The sequence below is a fragment of the Papaver somniferum genome, chromosome 8, assembly GCF_003573695.1.
Source record: "Papaver somniferum cultivar HN1 chromosome 8, ASM357369v1, whole genome shotgun sequence".
Classification (NCBI taxonomy): Eukaryota; Viridiplantae; Streptophyta; class Magnoliopsida; order Ranunculales; family Papaveraceae; genus Papaver; species Papaver somniferum.
The window spans coordinates 33,727,315-33,743,427 of NC_039365.1; the positions used below are offsets into that span (position 1 = coordinate 33,727,315).

Below are 16,113 nucleotides of genomic sequence, written 5' to 3' on the forward strand. Positions count from 1 at the left end.
ACCAAATCTAGAAAAAATTAAAGATATAATACTAAAACTACACCATGAATTCGCTTGGGAAAAAATGATCATACTTCCCATGTTACCTGGGCTTCCCCCTACAACAAATCTAAAGTCTTGTAAAAATATTGCGGGTTTTGTTAGAAATTATTATATCAATGGTATATTCAGAATTATTGGGAAAAATTTCAGGTCATAAGGCAAATTTGCTCACGTGACATATTTTCTCTAAAAGCGAAGTTCAATTTCACATGTGCTATGAATCGAAAATAACATCTTAATAGTTAATAGGTAATAGTAAAGTTAACAATCCAATATAAGAGCTCGATATAGTCATTCTCGGACAAGATACTAGGTTTCTGGCGAGAGAAATTTCTCAATATCAGCGAAACGATATTTAAATGAGAAAATTTCCGAGATAATGGCAGTATAAGAATTTCGTAGTAATAAAAGAAAAAAAAATCAAAACCGAACCTAAAATACTTAATATTTATTTTGTTATGCGAAATTGTAAACCATATAAGTAGAAACAAGTTTAACTTAGTCTAAGTCCCTAATGTGTTCATCAATTATTTGATTAAGTGGTATAAAATTTGGAAACAACAACTCCAAAATTACAACTATCAAGTTGTCCTGGAAACGACCGAGACAAGGCCGCGATCCGAGATTCACCACATTGTTGTAAATAACTAACTAAATACACTGTTTCATATGTTTGTTTGTGTTTGTTTTTTTTATAACTACCAATTTAATCAAGAAGAAGTTGAAGTTACATTAATTGAGAATTGAGAAACAAGTTCCTTATCGGATTTTCAAAAAATTGTGTTTGTATTTCACTAGGTAGGTTTTCGGTAGAGAAACCTTTGACACTTAAAACTCTAGCTTCTTTTGCTACCTTTTCTAACATAAAACGAGAATTTTCTACGTCTTTAACTTAAAGCAAACATTACTGAATAACTAAACAAGTCTTTGTCTTTCAAGATAAAATAATGCACTCTCCAGTGAAATTGAGAAGACTGTTCTCTATGAACCGCCGAGACTAGATTCTTACAATCATTGAAAAAAGAACACGTGTTGATCTTCAAATGTTCAATCCGCTTAAGTGTTTCTAAGAATGCTTTTGCTTTTGCTTCTGCATCTAAGTGTTCGAAGCCCATCCTGGTCTTGTTCTAGCTCCCTTTTGCTTCACATTTTATTATTAAGAGAAATACCGAAACCCATCGAATGATTATAATCTTTAAAATAAGTATCAAATTTAACAGTCAAATCCAAGTTACATATGAAATCCGAAAATGATTAATGTACCGTGAAAAAAACCTCGAAACTGTACCTTGTGAGAGAGATGGGGGACCCACTTCTACCTACCCATCCAGATACTGGCTGTTGGATCCTATTCGAGACACTTCGTTGTGTGTATCAAAGTTGTATGAAACCAGCCTATGACTTCAACAATTACTTGGTGTAAGCAAGGTGTAAGTTTGGTAAAAGAACAATGTCAATTTCAAGTTTCCACCTAATAATCGTGCACACATCGAATGACTACACACATGGAGAAGTAGTTCCTTCTTGTTGTGTTGACAAGCTGTTAAAGAAGAGTATCAGCAACAATCGTTTGATTTCTTTCTTCTCTCTCTTTGACTGTTAGAATTATCATCAAGTCTTAGGGCCACGTGATTGGTTTCTTCTTCTTCTTTCTCATTATTCTCTCCTCAATCCAAAACTCAAAATCATCACACCTAGATATATAAAATTGGGATCGGAGTGAATTGGAAAACCTGTTAGATCACAATTTTGATGGGAGAATTCTTTCAGAAGAAGAAGAAACAATGAAAGGCGTCTTCTCGGCGCCTGGGGATTATATTCATTTCAAATCTCAAGTTCCACTTCACAAGATCTCTGTATGTTTTCTTCCTTAATTTCTCTATCTTTCTTTAATTTCATCTTGTAATTGAGGCTTTTTTGTTCTTGTTGTTTACCTTTTTCTGTCAATTGATCTTAATTTGATCTTGGATATCCTAGTCCTATATTGGGCATAGGGTTTTGAGTATCTCATATAGTTTTCCAAGAATTTGATAGCACCTATAGCATGTAAGTTTTGTAAACAACACTGTATTTGGATTCTACTTGGTATCCGAAAAGAAAAGTTCGCAAAGGCGCATTGATTTATTTAGGTGCAATGTTAGATACGCACTGAAGTTTTCAGGGAATTTTTTAGAGTGTAAGATCACCACCCTTTTTGGCTATCAATGGGTGTCCATTGTGCAACTTATCAGTCAAAATTCAGTATATGTTCTAGAACTTGAGGTTTTTCTCTGTCATTTGTGTCACAAAAACTTTCCCTAGATACTAAGCAGCTTTGATGCCACTCTTTACATCCCTTGACATCTTTGTATTGCGTTTCACTGTTGTCTAACTAAGTGATGAGATATGGACTTCTGGACTTTTCTTTTTAATTTCAGTGTTTTCCTGGTATACATTCAACTTTGGTTGTGCTTGTGGGATTCCCCAGTAATTAGTTGAGTCTGTTTGCCCCGTGCCTTTTTAAATGTGCATGACTTGGAGTGTAAGTATGCCGTAAGGAAGCGATACTACCTATATGTGCTCGCAATCAGATTTATGTCCGATAGTCTTAGCATAATGTTTTCACAATGTCAATCCAGCCATTTAGTTGTTTGGTCTGTGAATTATTAATCAAAGTTTCTTATTACATTCCGGGGGAGTTGCTGTGGTTACAGAAAAGTGGGCTGCTTTTTTTAATCCTCTTTGCCAAGCTATTATATAGCAAATGGCCCTTATTTTGTTCAGTTAATTATTGCAGATTGGGTCAAGACAATGGAGGTATTATGAGTTTGGTCCAAAAGTGGTGCCTCCACTTATCTGTCTTCCTGGGACACCGGGAACTGCTGATGTCTACTATAAACAAATTATGTCATTATCAAATAAGGTAGGATATATGTGCTTCTATTATTTTCTAGTTTTTTTTTTTTAATGTACTTATCTAAATAAGCAGCTCGGGATGTACTTTTAATTGATCGTAGTAGAGTTCTTAGTGTCTATGTATTTTAATATGTGAAATTTGTGTTTCAGGGTTATCGAGTAATATCTGTTGATATACCACGTGTGTGGAATCATCATGAATGGATTCAAGCATTCGAAAAGTTTCTAGATGCTATCGATGTTCACCATGTATGTATTAAATTACTTCCTGTACAATTTGACTTACATATTGTTGTTTATTCCAGAAACAGTCATCATCTCTATACTTTATCCACACTGTTGATTTGTTTATCGGTTATGTTAAAAATACTACTGCTCAATTTCAGAAATACTGCAAAGCAGGTAGATAAAACTGGAATCCCAAGTCTTACACTGTAGATTTCTTGTTAGAGAATGGGAATTCAGTTTGGTAGCAGAAATTGGAAACAACCTATAAACAGTGATAGCAGATGAGTAACCTAGATCTAGGTAGGAAAAATAATAACATATAGTCATATACACGTTTGATATTACCAGTTATGAAATATGATATCCATATGGGATTGGATTCCTGCATTTACGTATCTTTATGCAAGAAGATGCTAGGAACTTAGTATCTTTCTGTGGGCAACGTTTTGCAGATTAACAATTACATCAGTATGAGAACACTCAGCAATTGATTTTTTTTCTTTCTAGCAGACAGATTATGGCATTCGAATTTTACAATGGCCTCTCGATATGGTAGAGAATTTTTTATCGGAATAAAATTTAAGTAATGAATATGCTGACCAAGTACTTTTAACAGGTGCATCTTTATGGGACATCCCTTGGTGGCTTTCTAGCACAACTCTTTGCTCAGCATCGTCCAAGACGTGTTCGATCGTTAATACTCTCAAATACTTTTCTTGATACACAAAGTTTCTCAGCTTCTATGCCATGGGCACCCGTGTATGTAATTTGATACATCTCTTGTGCAACTATTAGTTAAATGATCATCTTGATGATTAGTGTTGTGATTTCTATAAGCTTGGGTCCGTAATGCAGCCAAAAGTCGTATCCTATACTTGCACCTGTCACTAGTAATGATTGTTAACAAAACTATATTTCGACTTGCACATCAGCTTCGGTGCAGATGTTTCTCTCTTTGAAAATGAACTTGTCTTCGCTCTTCATTGAGCTTGTTTCTAGGACTAGGTTCTAGGCACTATCCATTTGACACTTGAAATTTTATACATCAAATGTAGACTATATTGAACCTATCTTTTTAATGCTTTCTCACTAGATAGAATGATTTATAGAGATTACTGTCAAGTATTAACACAGCAACCTTGCCTGTCGGTGGTCGTCAATGGGTTCATTCTTTATTCCATATTCTTAATATCAATCCCATCTCCATGTTTCTCTTAAATGCACTTCAAATACTGAAGACTTCGTCAAAATTTTGTTTTTTGCCTTTCATTGCAGTGTTTCTTGGACACCCTCCTTTTTGCTGAAGCGATACGTTCTAATAGGAATTCGTGATGGTCCACATGAACCGTTCATTGCAGACTCGGTGGATTTTGTTGTTTCCCAGGTTGACCTTTTATTCTATATTGTGTTACTATCTTCAGTAAAGCAATCTGGTTATAGGCTCGTTCGTTCCTACTTGAAGTTTAGAAGTCATCGTTATTTTCATACTCATATTTTAGTATTTCCTATATTTAGAATCCCGAGTTGTTTTAGGTATCTAGTTTAAGCCTAAAAAAATGTAAAGCTATCATCGGCCAATTCAATAGATAACTTTATCAGCTTTCCTTGAATATAATTAACTTCTTATAGTCATCCCTTGCCAAAAAAAAATGAGTTCAAGAATCTCATATTTGCAAAGACAAAAAATTCTTACCTGTTTTTCAGTATTGGATGTAACATGTTTGAATCTGAGATCCTTGAACTCCTCATACCTTTGTATCATAAACTTTGAATCGTGTTCAGGTTGAGACTCTCTCCCGTGAGGATCTTGCTTCAAGGTTAACTTTGACATTTGGCCCTGCTTCTATCGGACCTCTCTTACTTTCAGATTCATTTATCACAATAATGGATGTAAGTAACTTAATTGTGGTTCGTTTCTAATTTCCACTTATGTATCCCTTCTCTCTTCCAGGAGACCACATCTCCCTGTAGAATAGAAATATGACAGAGACCTTGAAAGCACTCAATAATGTGATCTTAGTATATTTCTTCTCTCGTCACTTGTCAGTAAATACCGAACTAGTACTATTTGTTTGTAATGTATCTTCGTTAGTATATGAAAACAAGTCATAACCATTTTAACTCTTTCAATATCATTTTATGTACTTTCACAGTTAATATAAAACAAGGTTTTTCCATGAACACATTTTAAGCTAAAAATTATCGAAGAGTTTTACTAGTTTGTGCACCAGTGTGCATTATCAGAGTGAGATAAGAGCATAATAAGAGCTTAATGTGAATTGGGTTGACTTGGATAGCTTGATAAATGTCTCTGAACTTCCCCCCGTAATACCTTACGATTCTTGTTGTCTAGTATCTGTAGTACACTATCTTCATGCTCAAGTAGTATTATGTGGTAGAGCAAATTGGGAGCTTTTGATGTTTTTCCAATTTTTTGGTTTGGATCATATTTTTCTATTCTAATGTAAGAGTTGAATATGGTACACTTGCTTACAGTTTTGCATGTTTTTACTTTTGTGCGTTTGTAGACAAATGATTATTGTGCCATTCCTCGAGAATTAAAAGATCAAGTAAGTGAGAAGTATCCTGGAGCAAGGCGAGCATCCCTAAAATCAGGTGGCGATTTTCCATTTCTTTCGCGTCCGGATGAAGTTAACCTACATCTTCAGGTAGTGTAGAATATTCTTTCAGTATCCCGTGATTCTTCTCTGTTTGCAGTGTATCAGACAAATTTTTATTTTTACAGGAAATTTTTTTACATAAAGAAAAATCCACAAAAATCATTTTTGCTTTTGATGATAAATACTTCACTCATTAGAGCTCAAATTTATGGCTACTTTTGCGTTGTGTTTGCAAAATCATGCAGAGTTTTTCCCTTGAACTAGTATTAGCGCTTCCTGAACGTTGTGGCATTCACAAACTTACATAGCTATACCCAGCGTCTTCCCATAAATGTGACATTTATTGTCGTCTCAATTTTCTTGTGTTTCTGGTTAATGGAATCTGGCAGCTGCATTTGAGACGGGTTGGAGTTGAAGCAAAGCCGGATATAGGCTTGCAAAACCCCAGGGACAGTAGTGGTGGAGGTTCAAGTGATAAGAATAAGGAAAAAGAAGATTCTGACAACCCTCCGAAGGATCACTCCAAAGGATCACCATCTAGGGATGCGAAGAATAAGGAAAAAGAAGGTGCCAATAATGACCCCTCAAATGAGAATAGTGGTGAAAGCAGTTCAAATCCCACCTCTGAAGATCCTATACATTTTGCAGCTTCAGACAATGACGGCAGTGATGGCTCCAAAAAAGTTAATGAGGAGATACATAAAAATACTGCATCTCTCTTACGTGGGCAATTGAAACCTATGCTTTTGGATATTAGAGTGGTTATGGAAATTCAATTGATATTAGCTACTCAGGCTGTTGAACTTACTCGGTCATATTCAGTTCTTTACTTATTGCTGTCTTTGTATTTAGGAAATTTGTACAATACTCGGTGTCATAGATTGAACTGTAGGCAGAATGTGTAGTATGCGGGTTCAATTTGTATTCCTTGCTTTAATGTGGTCTGTAAACAAGTTGACAGTGTGTCTTTTGCTTTTATACTCTTCCATAGGATTGCTGCAAATTGTGAGCTGATTGTGGTGAGAACATAACAGAAATGTACTTTTAAATGTTTCAACTGTAGATAACAGAGTTCCCTCTCTATCTACCTCCTTTGTGAATGAATAAATCTTTGCTGAAGACTTTCATCACAATGCTTTGAGTAAGATGTGACTTGAAATGGCCAATCTCAGTACAAAAGTTTGTTTCCAATATCCCGTCGCGGATTAATTTACGGAAGTTTTAAAGCCATCCCATGCAATACGATGTTTATAAATGCAGCGTCTAGTCGGCTACAAGCTATCAGTTATGATTGTAACTGCCGGAAGAAGTTCTTCTGGCCACAAGCGAAAATGTGGGTTGCGCAATGTACTACAGATCATATTATCAGGCCCATCTTATGCGGGCCAATTAGGTAAAGCCCAAAATGATATTCAAGGGGCAAAATCGGAAGTTTAAGAAATATGAGTAGGGTTTGCCGCAATATAAACCCTCGTCATCTTTCACTTGTTAGGGTTTCTGAGTCTTAAAAGCGGAGGACGAGAGAGCAGCTGCTGTATTTTTAGGTTTAGAGAAAAAACTCAGAGTTCAATCCTCATTCAGCCTAGATGGGGCGTATGCATAGTGGAGGTAAGGGTATTTCATCATCAGCTTTGCCATACAAAAGAACACCACCAAGCTGGTTGAAGATTTCTTCACCTGATGTAAGTTAAAAAAAACCCAAATCCCTTTAGTTTAATGTATCATTTTGAGAATCTTAACTGTATACTGATGATGATGGGTTTTTTGTGTTTGATTTGTTCAGGTTGAGGATAACATTTGTAAGTTCGCAAAGAAGGGTTTGACTCCATCTCAGATTGGTGTCATTCTAAGGGATTCACATGGTATTGCTCAAGTTAAGAGTGTTACTGGAAGCAAGATCTTGCGTATTCTTAAGGCTCATGGTATGATTATCACTTTTTGTTTTCTGGTTTGATTTTTTTTTTTTTTGAGATTTATTTTATAATGGTGATTTGTTTTTTGATGTGGGTTTTTGATTGTTTCTACGCAGGGCTTGCACCTGAGATCCCAGAGGATTTGTACCATTTGATCAAGAAGGCTGTTGCTATTAGGAAGCATTTGGAGAGGAACAGGAAGGACAAGGACTCGAAGTTTAGATTGATTTTGGTTGAGAGCAGGATTCACCGTCTAGCCCGTTATTACAAGAGGACCAAGAAGCTTCCCCCAGTCTGGAAATAGTAAGTTTTTAGCTAACAAGTTTCTTTTTCATCTGATTTTAATAGAAATTGTCTCTTCCATTGTGTTAATTGTAGGTTGAATGTTTTTGCATTTATAAAATGTGACTGCATAGCATAATTTGTCAACTTCACCACATGTAAACTATGATGTACCTAGTATTGAAAGTTGTATGGTTTACTTGGTTGCTGTATTGTTGATTTTCCTGTGAATCCCAAGAAACCACTAAGAGGTCTCACAAGCATTATAGCATTATATTTGTGAAATGAAATAGATAACCTAATATTATTAAGTTTTCCCTTGCCCAAAGATCCAGGATAGATGACTGCTGCTTACTTTACTATTGTTTTGTCACTGAGTGTGCTCTCTATAAGCAGCAGATATTAGTGGTTCTGTACAATTTTAGTTTCTGTAGTTATAGTCCAGTATCATATTATTTCATGGTTAGATATTATCTCAAGAGATTAAGGGATTGATGCAAATTGGGGAGAGCTCTTCAGTAGCTCTGAAATACTTGCAGGTCTTCTGCAAGGTGCTCAGCTATTCTATCCCTTATATCAATTTCTGTTTCTGGAAAAGATGGAATCATGGTACGGATTTTGTGCTTTTGATTGTGGGATTTTTTGGTTGTTTGGTTTGTATTGAGATTTTTGGGGAATTAACGGTCTTTATCTTTTCTTCCCTAAATCCTCTCTTTACACAATTGATCAACTAATTGCCCATTCAATCATATGTCTCACAAATCTGCCTCCAAATGCCATTACACTCAATATATTAGATCTTAAATCTCAGTTTGTTATCCGACTGCAGTTTATTTACACTTTCTGTGCTTGCAACTATTTGCCTTCTTTATTAGTTTTTCTTGCCATAATATCAGTCTTTATTCATTATGTTTTCTTGTGTAAAGATGGATGGCCTAACAAATACTTGTCTTCCTTTGCTTGTGCAGTGAATCTACAACTGCCAGTACTCTTGTTGCTTAGGTTGGACTTCCATCTAGGTAGAGTGGGGTTACTGTTGGGAGCTTGAAGATATCCATTCTCTTTGAATGGGGAGACCTATGCTGGATTAGTTTCTTTTGTCAAATTCTGAAGTGGATTATGTTATTGTTTAAGTTCTTTTAGGAGATAAATGTATGAACAACAGTTTTGATGATTGGGTCTAATTACCTTTATACATTTGGTGTTTCTGTTTTCGTAATTTGAAGTATGAGATAGTATTAGAATGACACTTTTTTTTATTAAACTTCTATCATATGATCTCATCTTTACTAATGTGAACGTTGGTCATTTTGTCTATTGATGCCATGTTAAAGGTGATGTTCAACTCTTTGATCTCAACAGCACTTGCACCATCAGCTATAAAAGCTTATCTCTATCAAAAAATTTCATTTTATAAGAGCAAGGGGCAAGGACTATGGGTAGTGTAACTCCTTCATCTGAAGTAGTGAACTGCGCTCGTTCACTTCCATGCTCCAATGTTCACTTCCATGCTCTGATTTTCCGTGATCTGCTGCCTCATTCAATCTTGTAGCGTAGTCGTATAACACGTGTCCAACCGAGAGACCTTAGGATCCATTGCAACAGTTAATCACATCACAGAGTGGATCATAACTTTTGATGGTACACCTGTTAACTGACGCTCTGATGTGTTTTTTCTCCGTTTTCCATGCCTTCAACGAAGACGACAAGACGCCATGGTCGGCCGCTGGGCCGAGGTCAATAATTTCTTCCCCACTGTAAGTGTTTAATTTCTTCCTCTGTAAGTGTTTAATTATTTTTTTTACGTGCATCATTTATCCTCTCTTTCGGAAGTAATCAGTTTGGTAGCTTAGGCAGAAGGTTCTTTAACCGTACATTTTGAATCTCAATTTGTTTTATCTAAATACGAAGGTTGGTTAGGTTTATATTTAGACTGAACTTGGCTGAAAAGTCTTCCTCAGTCACAATTGGTTGTGAACTTGGAAATAGGTATTGTAATTTCTTGAAGAATAAAGAGTGTGTAAATAAATGGACAGTGTTAGCCCGCGTTTAGATGGAAAACAAAAATCAAGTGGATCGTTTCCCCACACGAGAAATACCGTGGCACCTTGGAGATAATTAGGAACATGAGAGAAGTTAAAATTAGGACTGATTTGGTTTATCATTTCCTCCGTTGAGCAAATTTTCCAGTATATGCCATTGGTATCATATATGTAGATTCCAAAGGAGTCAGATTTTGTTATTGTTTTAGTTCATTTAGGTGAGAAATGTAAGAACAGCAGTTTTGATGTTTGGATCCATTGACTTCTATATACATTTGGTTGAACTCAATGGTAGTTGCTAATGCTTTTGAGCTCTATTCTGGTTAGGGACACATTGTTCTACTCTATTAAAACCTCTTGACACTGTAGGTCGTCTATTAAGAATGTGGCCTCTTACATGCTTCGAGATCTTATGATATTTCTTTGGACCTATGAGAACCTTTTTTTTTTTTTTTAAAAGAGAGGCCTATGATAACTTTGCAAGAGACATTCTGATACAAGTTGTTTGCTAGTACCAGTTGTGACGGCTTACACTAGGTTATTGCACGTTAGTGTTTGGTAACTGTGTTGCTCTTGTTTGCGGCCAAGCTTTTCTTTTTCAAGCTAGGTTAAGATGGTGTTCAGGTCGTCAATTTTGAATTTTGAGGGTTCAAGGATGGTTACAGAATAAACCACCAAAAGTGATGTTGATCTGGATATTGTGATTTTTCTGGTGCATTGCAGTCTAGATGTCAGTTCAGAAGTTAGCCAAGATGTTAATTTTCCCTTCGGAAATGGGAAGTGACTACTTGCATAGTCTCTCTCCTTTAGACAACATGGGTCATGTGCTTGATTAGTAGACCCTATATAATGAGATTTGAACCTTGTTTACTGGAAAGATGTAATCGACAACGAAGGGTGAACCCCAGGGTGTACTAGGTTTATTCTTTTTCTTTTTAACAGTCTTCAAGAGTAAATCCGCTATCTTGCTGTAAATTGGATAACTCAGCTTAGCATTATGTGACATTTTAATCGAACTTCTTACATTTACAGACAGTTAATTCCTAGTCTTACCGTTATTTGTCACATGGCTGCATGCATAAATGTGACTTGATTTACGCATCCAACCATTCAATTTGAAGTCTTCAATGGTATGGTTGTCACATTGAACATGGACCACCAGTGTACGTGAATTGATTTATCGTCTATACAGATGATATACGTATCTTGTTTGCACCATTCAATTTGAAGTCCTCGTCTATGAAGTCTTCATCGTCACAATTGTACATGGACCACCAGTATACAGTTTGAAATTTGAAATTTGAAAATGTCAAGATAAGAAATCCCAAGTGTTTTCTTCTGCGCTAACTGAAAGGTGTTCTCTATTGCCTAATTGCCTAATCTTGGTTTTGGTATTTTAAGATATTGAATTTTGAGTTTTCCAGTTGATTCATTAACAAAAAGGGTTACTTTTGAGGAATTTCTGGCAGCTTGTGCGGTGGAGATGTTGAAGAGCTTAATCATTTTGGTTCTCAAGGAGCTTAAAGAAGCCTCCAGTGTAAAAGAAGAGCTGAAAAAACTTGACAATACTTTGTCCATAATTCAAATGGAAAAAGTAGAAGACGTTGAGAAACAACAAATGGAAAAAGAAGCGCTTAGAGAGTGGTTGGAAGGGCTTAAAGACGTGACTTATGATGCTGATGATATTCTCGATAAGTTTTCATATCATGTTATGCATGAGAAGGAGATGAGCGGCCGTAAGAGAGACAAGCTACGTGTAAACCTGTCACTAAGATCAAATCCCACTTGTGTTTCGATTCAACATGGCTGATAAAATCAGAAAAATCAATGAAAGGTTAGATGTTAATGCCGAAAATAAGGTTTGGTTAGAGTTGCCATATGGTCGTTATACCTCCTCGCCTTTGGTATCACTTTATGAGCAAATTAAAGATAACCAAGAAACAACATCTTCCATTAGCAATTCAAGGAAGAGAAAAAGATAAAGAAAAGATGATAAATGTCTTATTAGAAACGATTAGCTGCTGCTCCTCATCCTCATCAGATTCAAGAGTTTCCGTTGTTCCAATTGTAGGTATGGGGGGGTTGGGGAAGACCACCTTGGCAAGATTAATCTACAATGACAAAGGGGTATCCGACACCTTCGAGCTGCGAATATGGGTCCATGTGTCCATTGATTTTGATGTTAAGAAAATCCTGAGACATATCATCGAATCTGCAACACATAAAACTTTCGATAAAGATGCAAATATGGATATGCTAGAACAAATAATGAAGGATATATTGAGTGATAAAAGATACTTCCTTGTACTTGACGACTTGTGGAACTTGACAACTGAAGTCTGGAATAAACTCGACTCAACTGAATGTTGGGAAACCTGGAAGTAACATAATTGTTACAACTCGCAGCAATGAAGTCGCCAATGTTTGTGGCAGGGAGGGATCTACTCATGCCTTAAAAGTATTATCGGAACACGAATGCTGGTCAGTACTTCGACAAATAGCATTTGCTCCTGGCGGTGCAGAAGAGACTCCAAATTTGGCAGGTATTGGCAGGGAAATTGTGCGTAAATGTGGTGGTGTGCCATTGGCAGCAAAAAGTCTAGGAGAACTATTGCACTCTATGAAGACCAGCGGAGAATGGTCATTTATCCGAGACAGTAAATCCTGGGAATTATCTGCAGACTATCAAGTTTTACCTGCATTGAGGTTAAGTTACAGATATTTGCCGTCACGTTTGAAGCAATGCTTCGCTTATTGTTCGTTATTTCCGAAGGATTCATCATTTGAGAAACAAAGCTTAATTCAGTTATGGATGGCGGAAGGCTTTCTTCATCCGTCGGATGGAAATCGTGAAAAACAGCTCGAGGATATCAGAAATGACCATTTTAATAGTTTGTTGCAGAACTCCTTGTTACAAGAAGCGACAGATGCTCATGATGGAGATACTCAACATTACAAACTGCATCATCTTATGCATGATCTTGCAAAAGATGTTGTCGGAAATTATGAATGCTCGATCATTAAGGTCAGTGAGATTGCCAAAGAAGATATTTCAAAAGTTCGACGTTTGAGGTTGATTTTTGATGAAGGCAGGATAACATGTCCAGAGAAGCTGGAAGATGATTCGAAACTGCGCACTTTGTTTGTTCAAACTCAAGCAGGAGATAATTACATCAACTATGACAGCATTTTCAACTATAAGAAGTTCCGCGTCTTAGATTTACAGCGGTGTACTAGTATTAAAGAGTTACCAAAGTCAGTCGCAGAAATGAAACATCTCAGGTATCTTGATCTATCATACACTCTAATCGAAGGATTACCCGAGTCCATATCTCGGCTATACAATTTGCAGACATTGCTTCTTAGGTGTTGCCCAAGACTAAAAACATTTCCTGACAAAATGGGAATGTTGAAGCTTCTGAGGTACCTCGATCTTTCCGGTTCACATTTAGTTGTATTACCTGAGTCCATTACTCACCTTTCCAACTTGCAGTCTCTGAATCTCAGAGATTGTTTTGCGCTTAAAGAGCTTCCAAACCACATAAAAAGGTTGAGCCACTTGAGACATCTCATTGTAAGCAACAAGGGAAGCTGGAACGAAATGCCAAGGGAGATTGGATGTCTTTCCCGTCTTCAAACATTACAAGTATTTAAAGTGGATGGTAGAGATGGCGGTAGCATTACGGAGTTGGGATCCCTAAACTCTTTGGAAAGCAAACTGCACATCAGTAATCTTCAACACGTGACAAAACCAAAAGACGCCAAGAAAGCAAATCTGAAGGGTCAGAGCTTAATGTTAGAATGGAGTTGTAGACCAGACGAAGCAGGATGTGCTATTGATCTTGCAGTGATGGAGCAATTGGTACCAAATCCTAGCTTGAAAACGTTGAAGATTGTTAACTATTTGGATCCCAAGTTTCCAACATGGATGACGAGCAATAGCATTTCTTCAACTCTTCCAAATTTGGTAGAGCTAGAGTTAGAAGGTTGTTTTATTTGTCGTCAACTTCCGGGGCTTGGGCAACTTCCATCTCTCAAGGTTCTCACAGTTGACACATTGAATGATGTGGTTTGTCTTGGTAATGATTTTTATGGTGATCGTCAAGCATGTCAACCGTTTCCGGAGTTGGTAAAACTCACCTTATGCAACTTGCCTGGCCTGAAGAAATGGTGCACTACGCAATCAACGTCTCCTTTTTATCCGCGACTCGAGAAGCTGATGGTTGAGAGATGTCCAAATCTGGAACGCATTCATAAAAAGGTTCTTTCCTTCAATCAAAGAATACGAACTGGATGACACCAAATTAATAAGCAGGTTAGTTGTTAAAATAGTCCATTATCAGCTTATTCTTCAAACACCTAATCTTCCTTTGGGAACTTGAATGTTTATGAATTAATTCTTGATTTTAGAATGGACTTCCGAAGGAGTATACAAGTAGTCCGAGGTATGGTGACATTAAAAGGAAGCTGAAGATATGAGCAGATGGGCATTAACGGTAATGAAAAGCTCAAATTAAGAATTTCTCTGAGCCAGGTTTATAACTGCGTTTCCCTCTTTTCCTTTCACCTTATTCATGGATTTGTTTGCTTGCTGCAGGTTGAGAGGGATTCAAGAGCCGAGGAATCAATTTAACTACTACCTCATGATGCCCCTGATATATAGCCGAGGCCTGTCCAAGGAAGCTTTGTATAACGAGGTGATGCTCATCGTCTAGAGATTGATCTTTCCACTGCTCTAGAATTCTACTCTTATTTACGAAGCACCGAGATAGGAGGAAAACCAGTCCATATGTCAATCAGACTGGGCACTGGGAAACTGGCCATTCTGGCAAGTAATATGCATGTAATTAGGTTTTCTTTTCAAGTTTCTAAATTTCGTTCTTCTTCTTCCCTTTTCTCCATGGGGGTAGCCGACCTAGCTAGAACCATCGATTATGTACCCAGAATCCAGAAATCATCTTCATCTTCAAGTTGAGATTTTTAATTCAATTTACCTGTAAGTTATCTAGTTTCCCGATTCCAAAATCTCATCTTCATTCTCTGGCCAAGTTGAGATTTTTATTTCTGTAATTGATGGTTTCGAAAAAGATGAAAACTTTAAAGGAGAAGAGTGAAACAGTCGATGAAATTGATCCTGCTGTATCTAGTCTTCCGGAGGAATTTGTAATTGAGAACATCCTCACCAGATTACCAGTTCGGACTCTATCTCAGTGAGTTATGGTACAATTCAATTCTTAATGATACACGATTGGCTAAGACTCGCTTTAGTAATAGCAAAGATCGTAAGTTGAATCTATTCCTTGATGTCTTTAATGTATGTGGTCATAAGAGAAAAGCTTGCTTTTTGAGCTTAGAGAATGATGAGGACAAATATAGATTGTTTATGTTTAGGGAAAACTTATAAAGTACCCCGTTTTTTTGGGTCGTTTTTTTCTTGTCCCCGATATTGACACATTTTAAAAGTGTCTCCAAAGTGATAATAACGGGAAGGCGTCACACTAGTTAGTCAAATCTGTTTTACCCGGTCAAAAAAATATTGCAAAGTTACCAAACGATCCTTATCTCAAACCTAAAGAGATAGAGAGAGAGAAAAAAACTCATTTAGCTTTCGTTCTCTTTTCGTTCAGAGAAGAGAAAAGGGGCGATTGAAGACTCTGTGTATTCTTTTCAATCTTCAATCAATTCCCTTTCAGTTTTTGACCTTTAGAAATCAATAGAACAAAAACTCATCTTCTCGAAGGTCATGTCCAAGTAACATTTTAGAAACCCTAAATTTGTTTTTTTGTTTAGATTTGTACTTGCATGCTCTGTTAAAGTGTTTTCAATGCTTTTTCTTTTATAAAGTGCTTTGATATGTCACTGTTTCCATGATTATTTATGTTTTTTCTCTGTTGTCCATGAAGGATCGAATCTGAAAAATTAGGGTTTTCAAAATAAATAAATATTGGTACCCATATCTTTTTGTCCATAAACAAACCCATAAAAAGACATGCAATTTGGTTCCCCTGTTCTTTTTGTCGATCTCTTTTCTGTTCTTTTTTATTCTTCTATCTTCTTCTCTTATTTTCTTCTTATTTTCTTCGCCTCTGC

General features: G+C 36.6%; 2 protein-coding genes and 1 pseudogene across 3 annotated transcripts; all 3 read left to right on the top strand.

The window, feature by feature from the left end:
- Positions 1–1,545: 1,545 nt before the first annotated feature.
- LOC113304887 (maspardin-like) lies at positions 1,546–6,916 on the top strand. 2 transcript variants are annotated; one of them, XM_026554016.1, is made up of 8 exons: positions 1,546–1,898; positions 2,819–2,944; positions 3,088–3,186; positions 3,782–3,924; positions 4,441–4,549; positions 4,948–5,055; positions 5,694–5,834; positions 6,176–6,916. In XM_026554016.1, exons 1-8 carry the CDS (start codon positions 1,827–1,829, stop codon positions 6,689–6,691), a joined length of 1,314 nt encoding a protein of 437 aa, XP_026409801.1. In that variant the 5' UTR covers positions 1,546–1,826; the 3' UTR covers positions 6,692–6,916. The 2 variants fall into 2 exon arrangements, with proteins under 2 accessions (XP_026409801.1, XP_026409802.1); XM_026554017.1 differs by lacking the exon at positions 4,948–5,055.
- Positions 6,917–7,282: 366 nt separating this feature from the next.
- LOC113306608 (40S ribosomal protein S13-like) lies at positions 7,283–9,298 on the top strand. The gene is made up of 4 exons (XM_026555532.1): positions 7,283–7,468; positions 7,570–7,708; positions 7,816–8,002; positions 8,950–9,298. Exons 1-4 carry the CDS (start codon positions 7,373–7,375, stop codon positions 8,981–8,983), a joined length of 456 nt encoding a protein of 151 aa, XP_026411317.1. The 5' UTR covers positions 7,283–7,372; the 3' UTR covers positions 8,984–9,298.
- A 2,061-nt stretch (positions 9,299–11,359) lies between these two features.
- LOC113304891 lies at positions 11,360–14,903 on the top strand (annotated as a pseudogene).
- Positions 14,904–16,113: the final 1,210 nt, after the last annotated feature.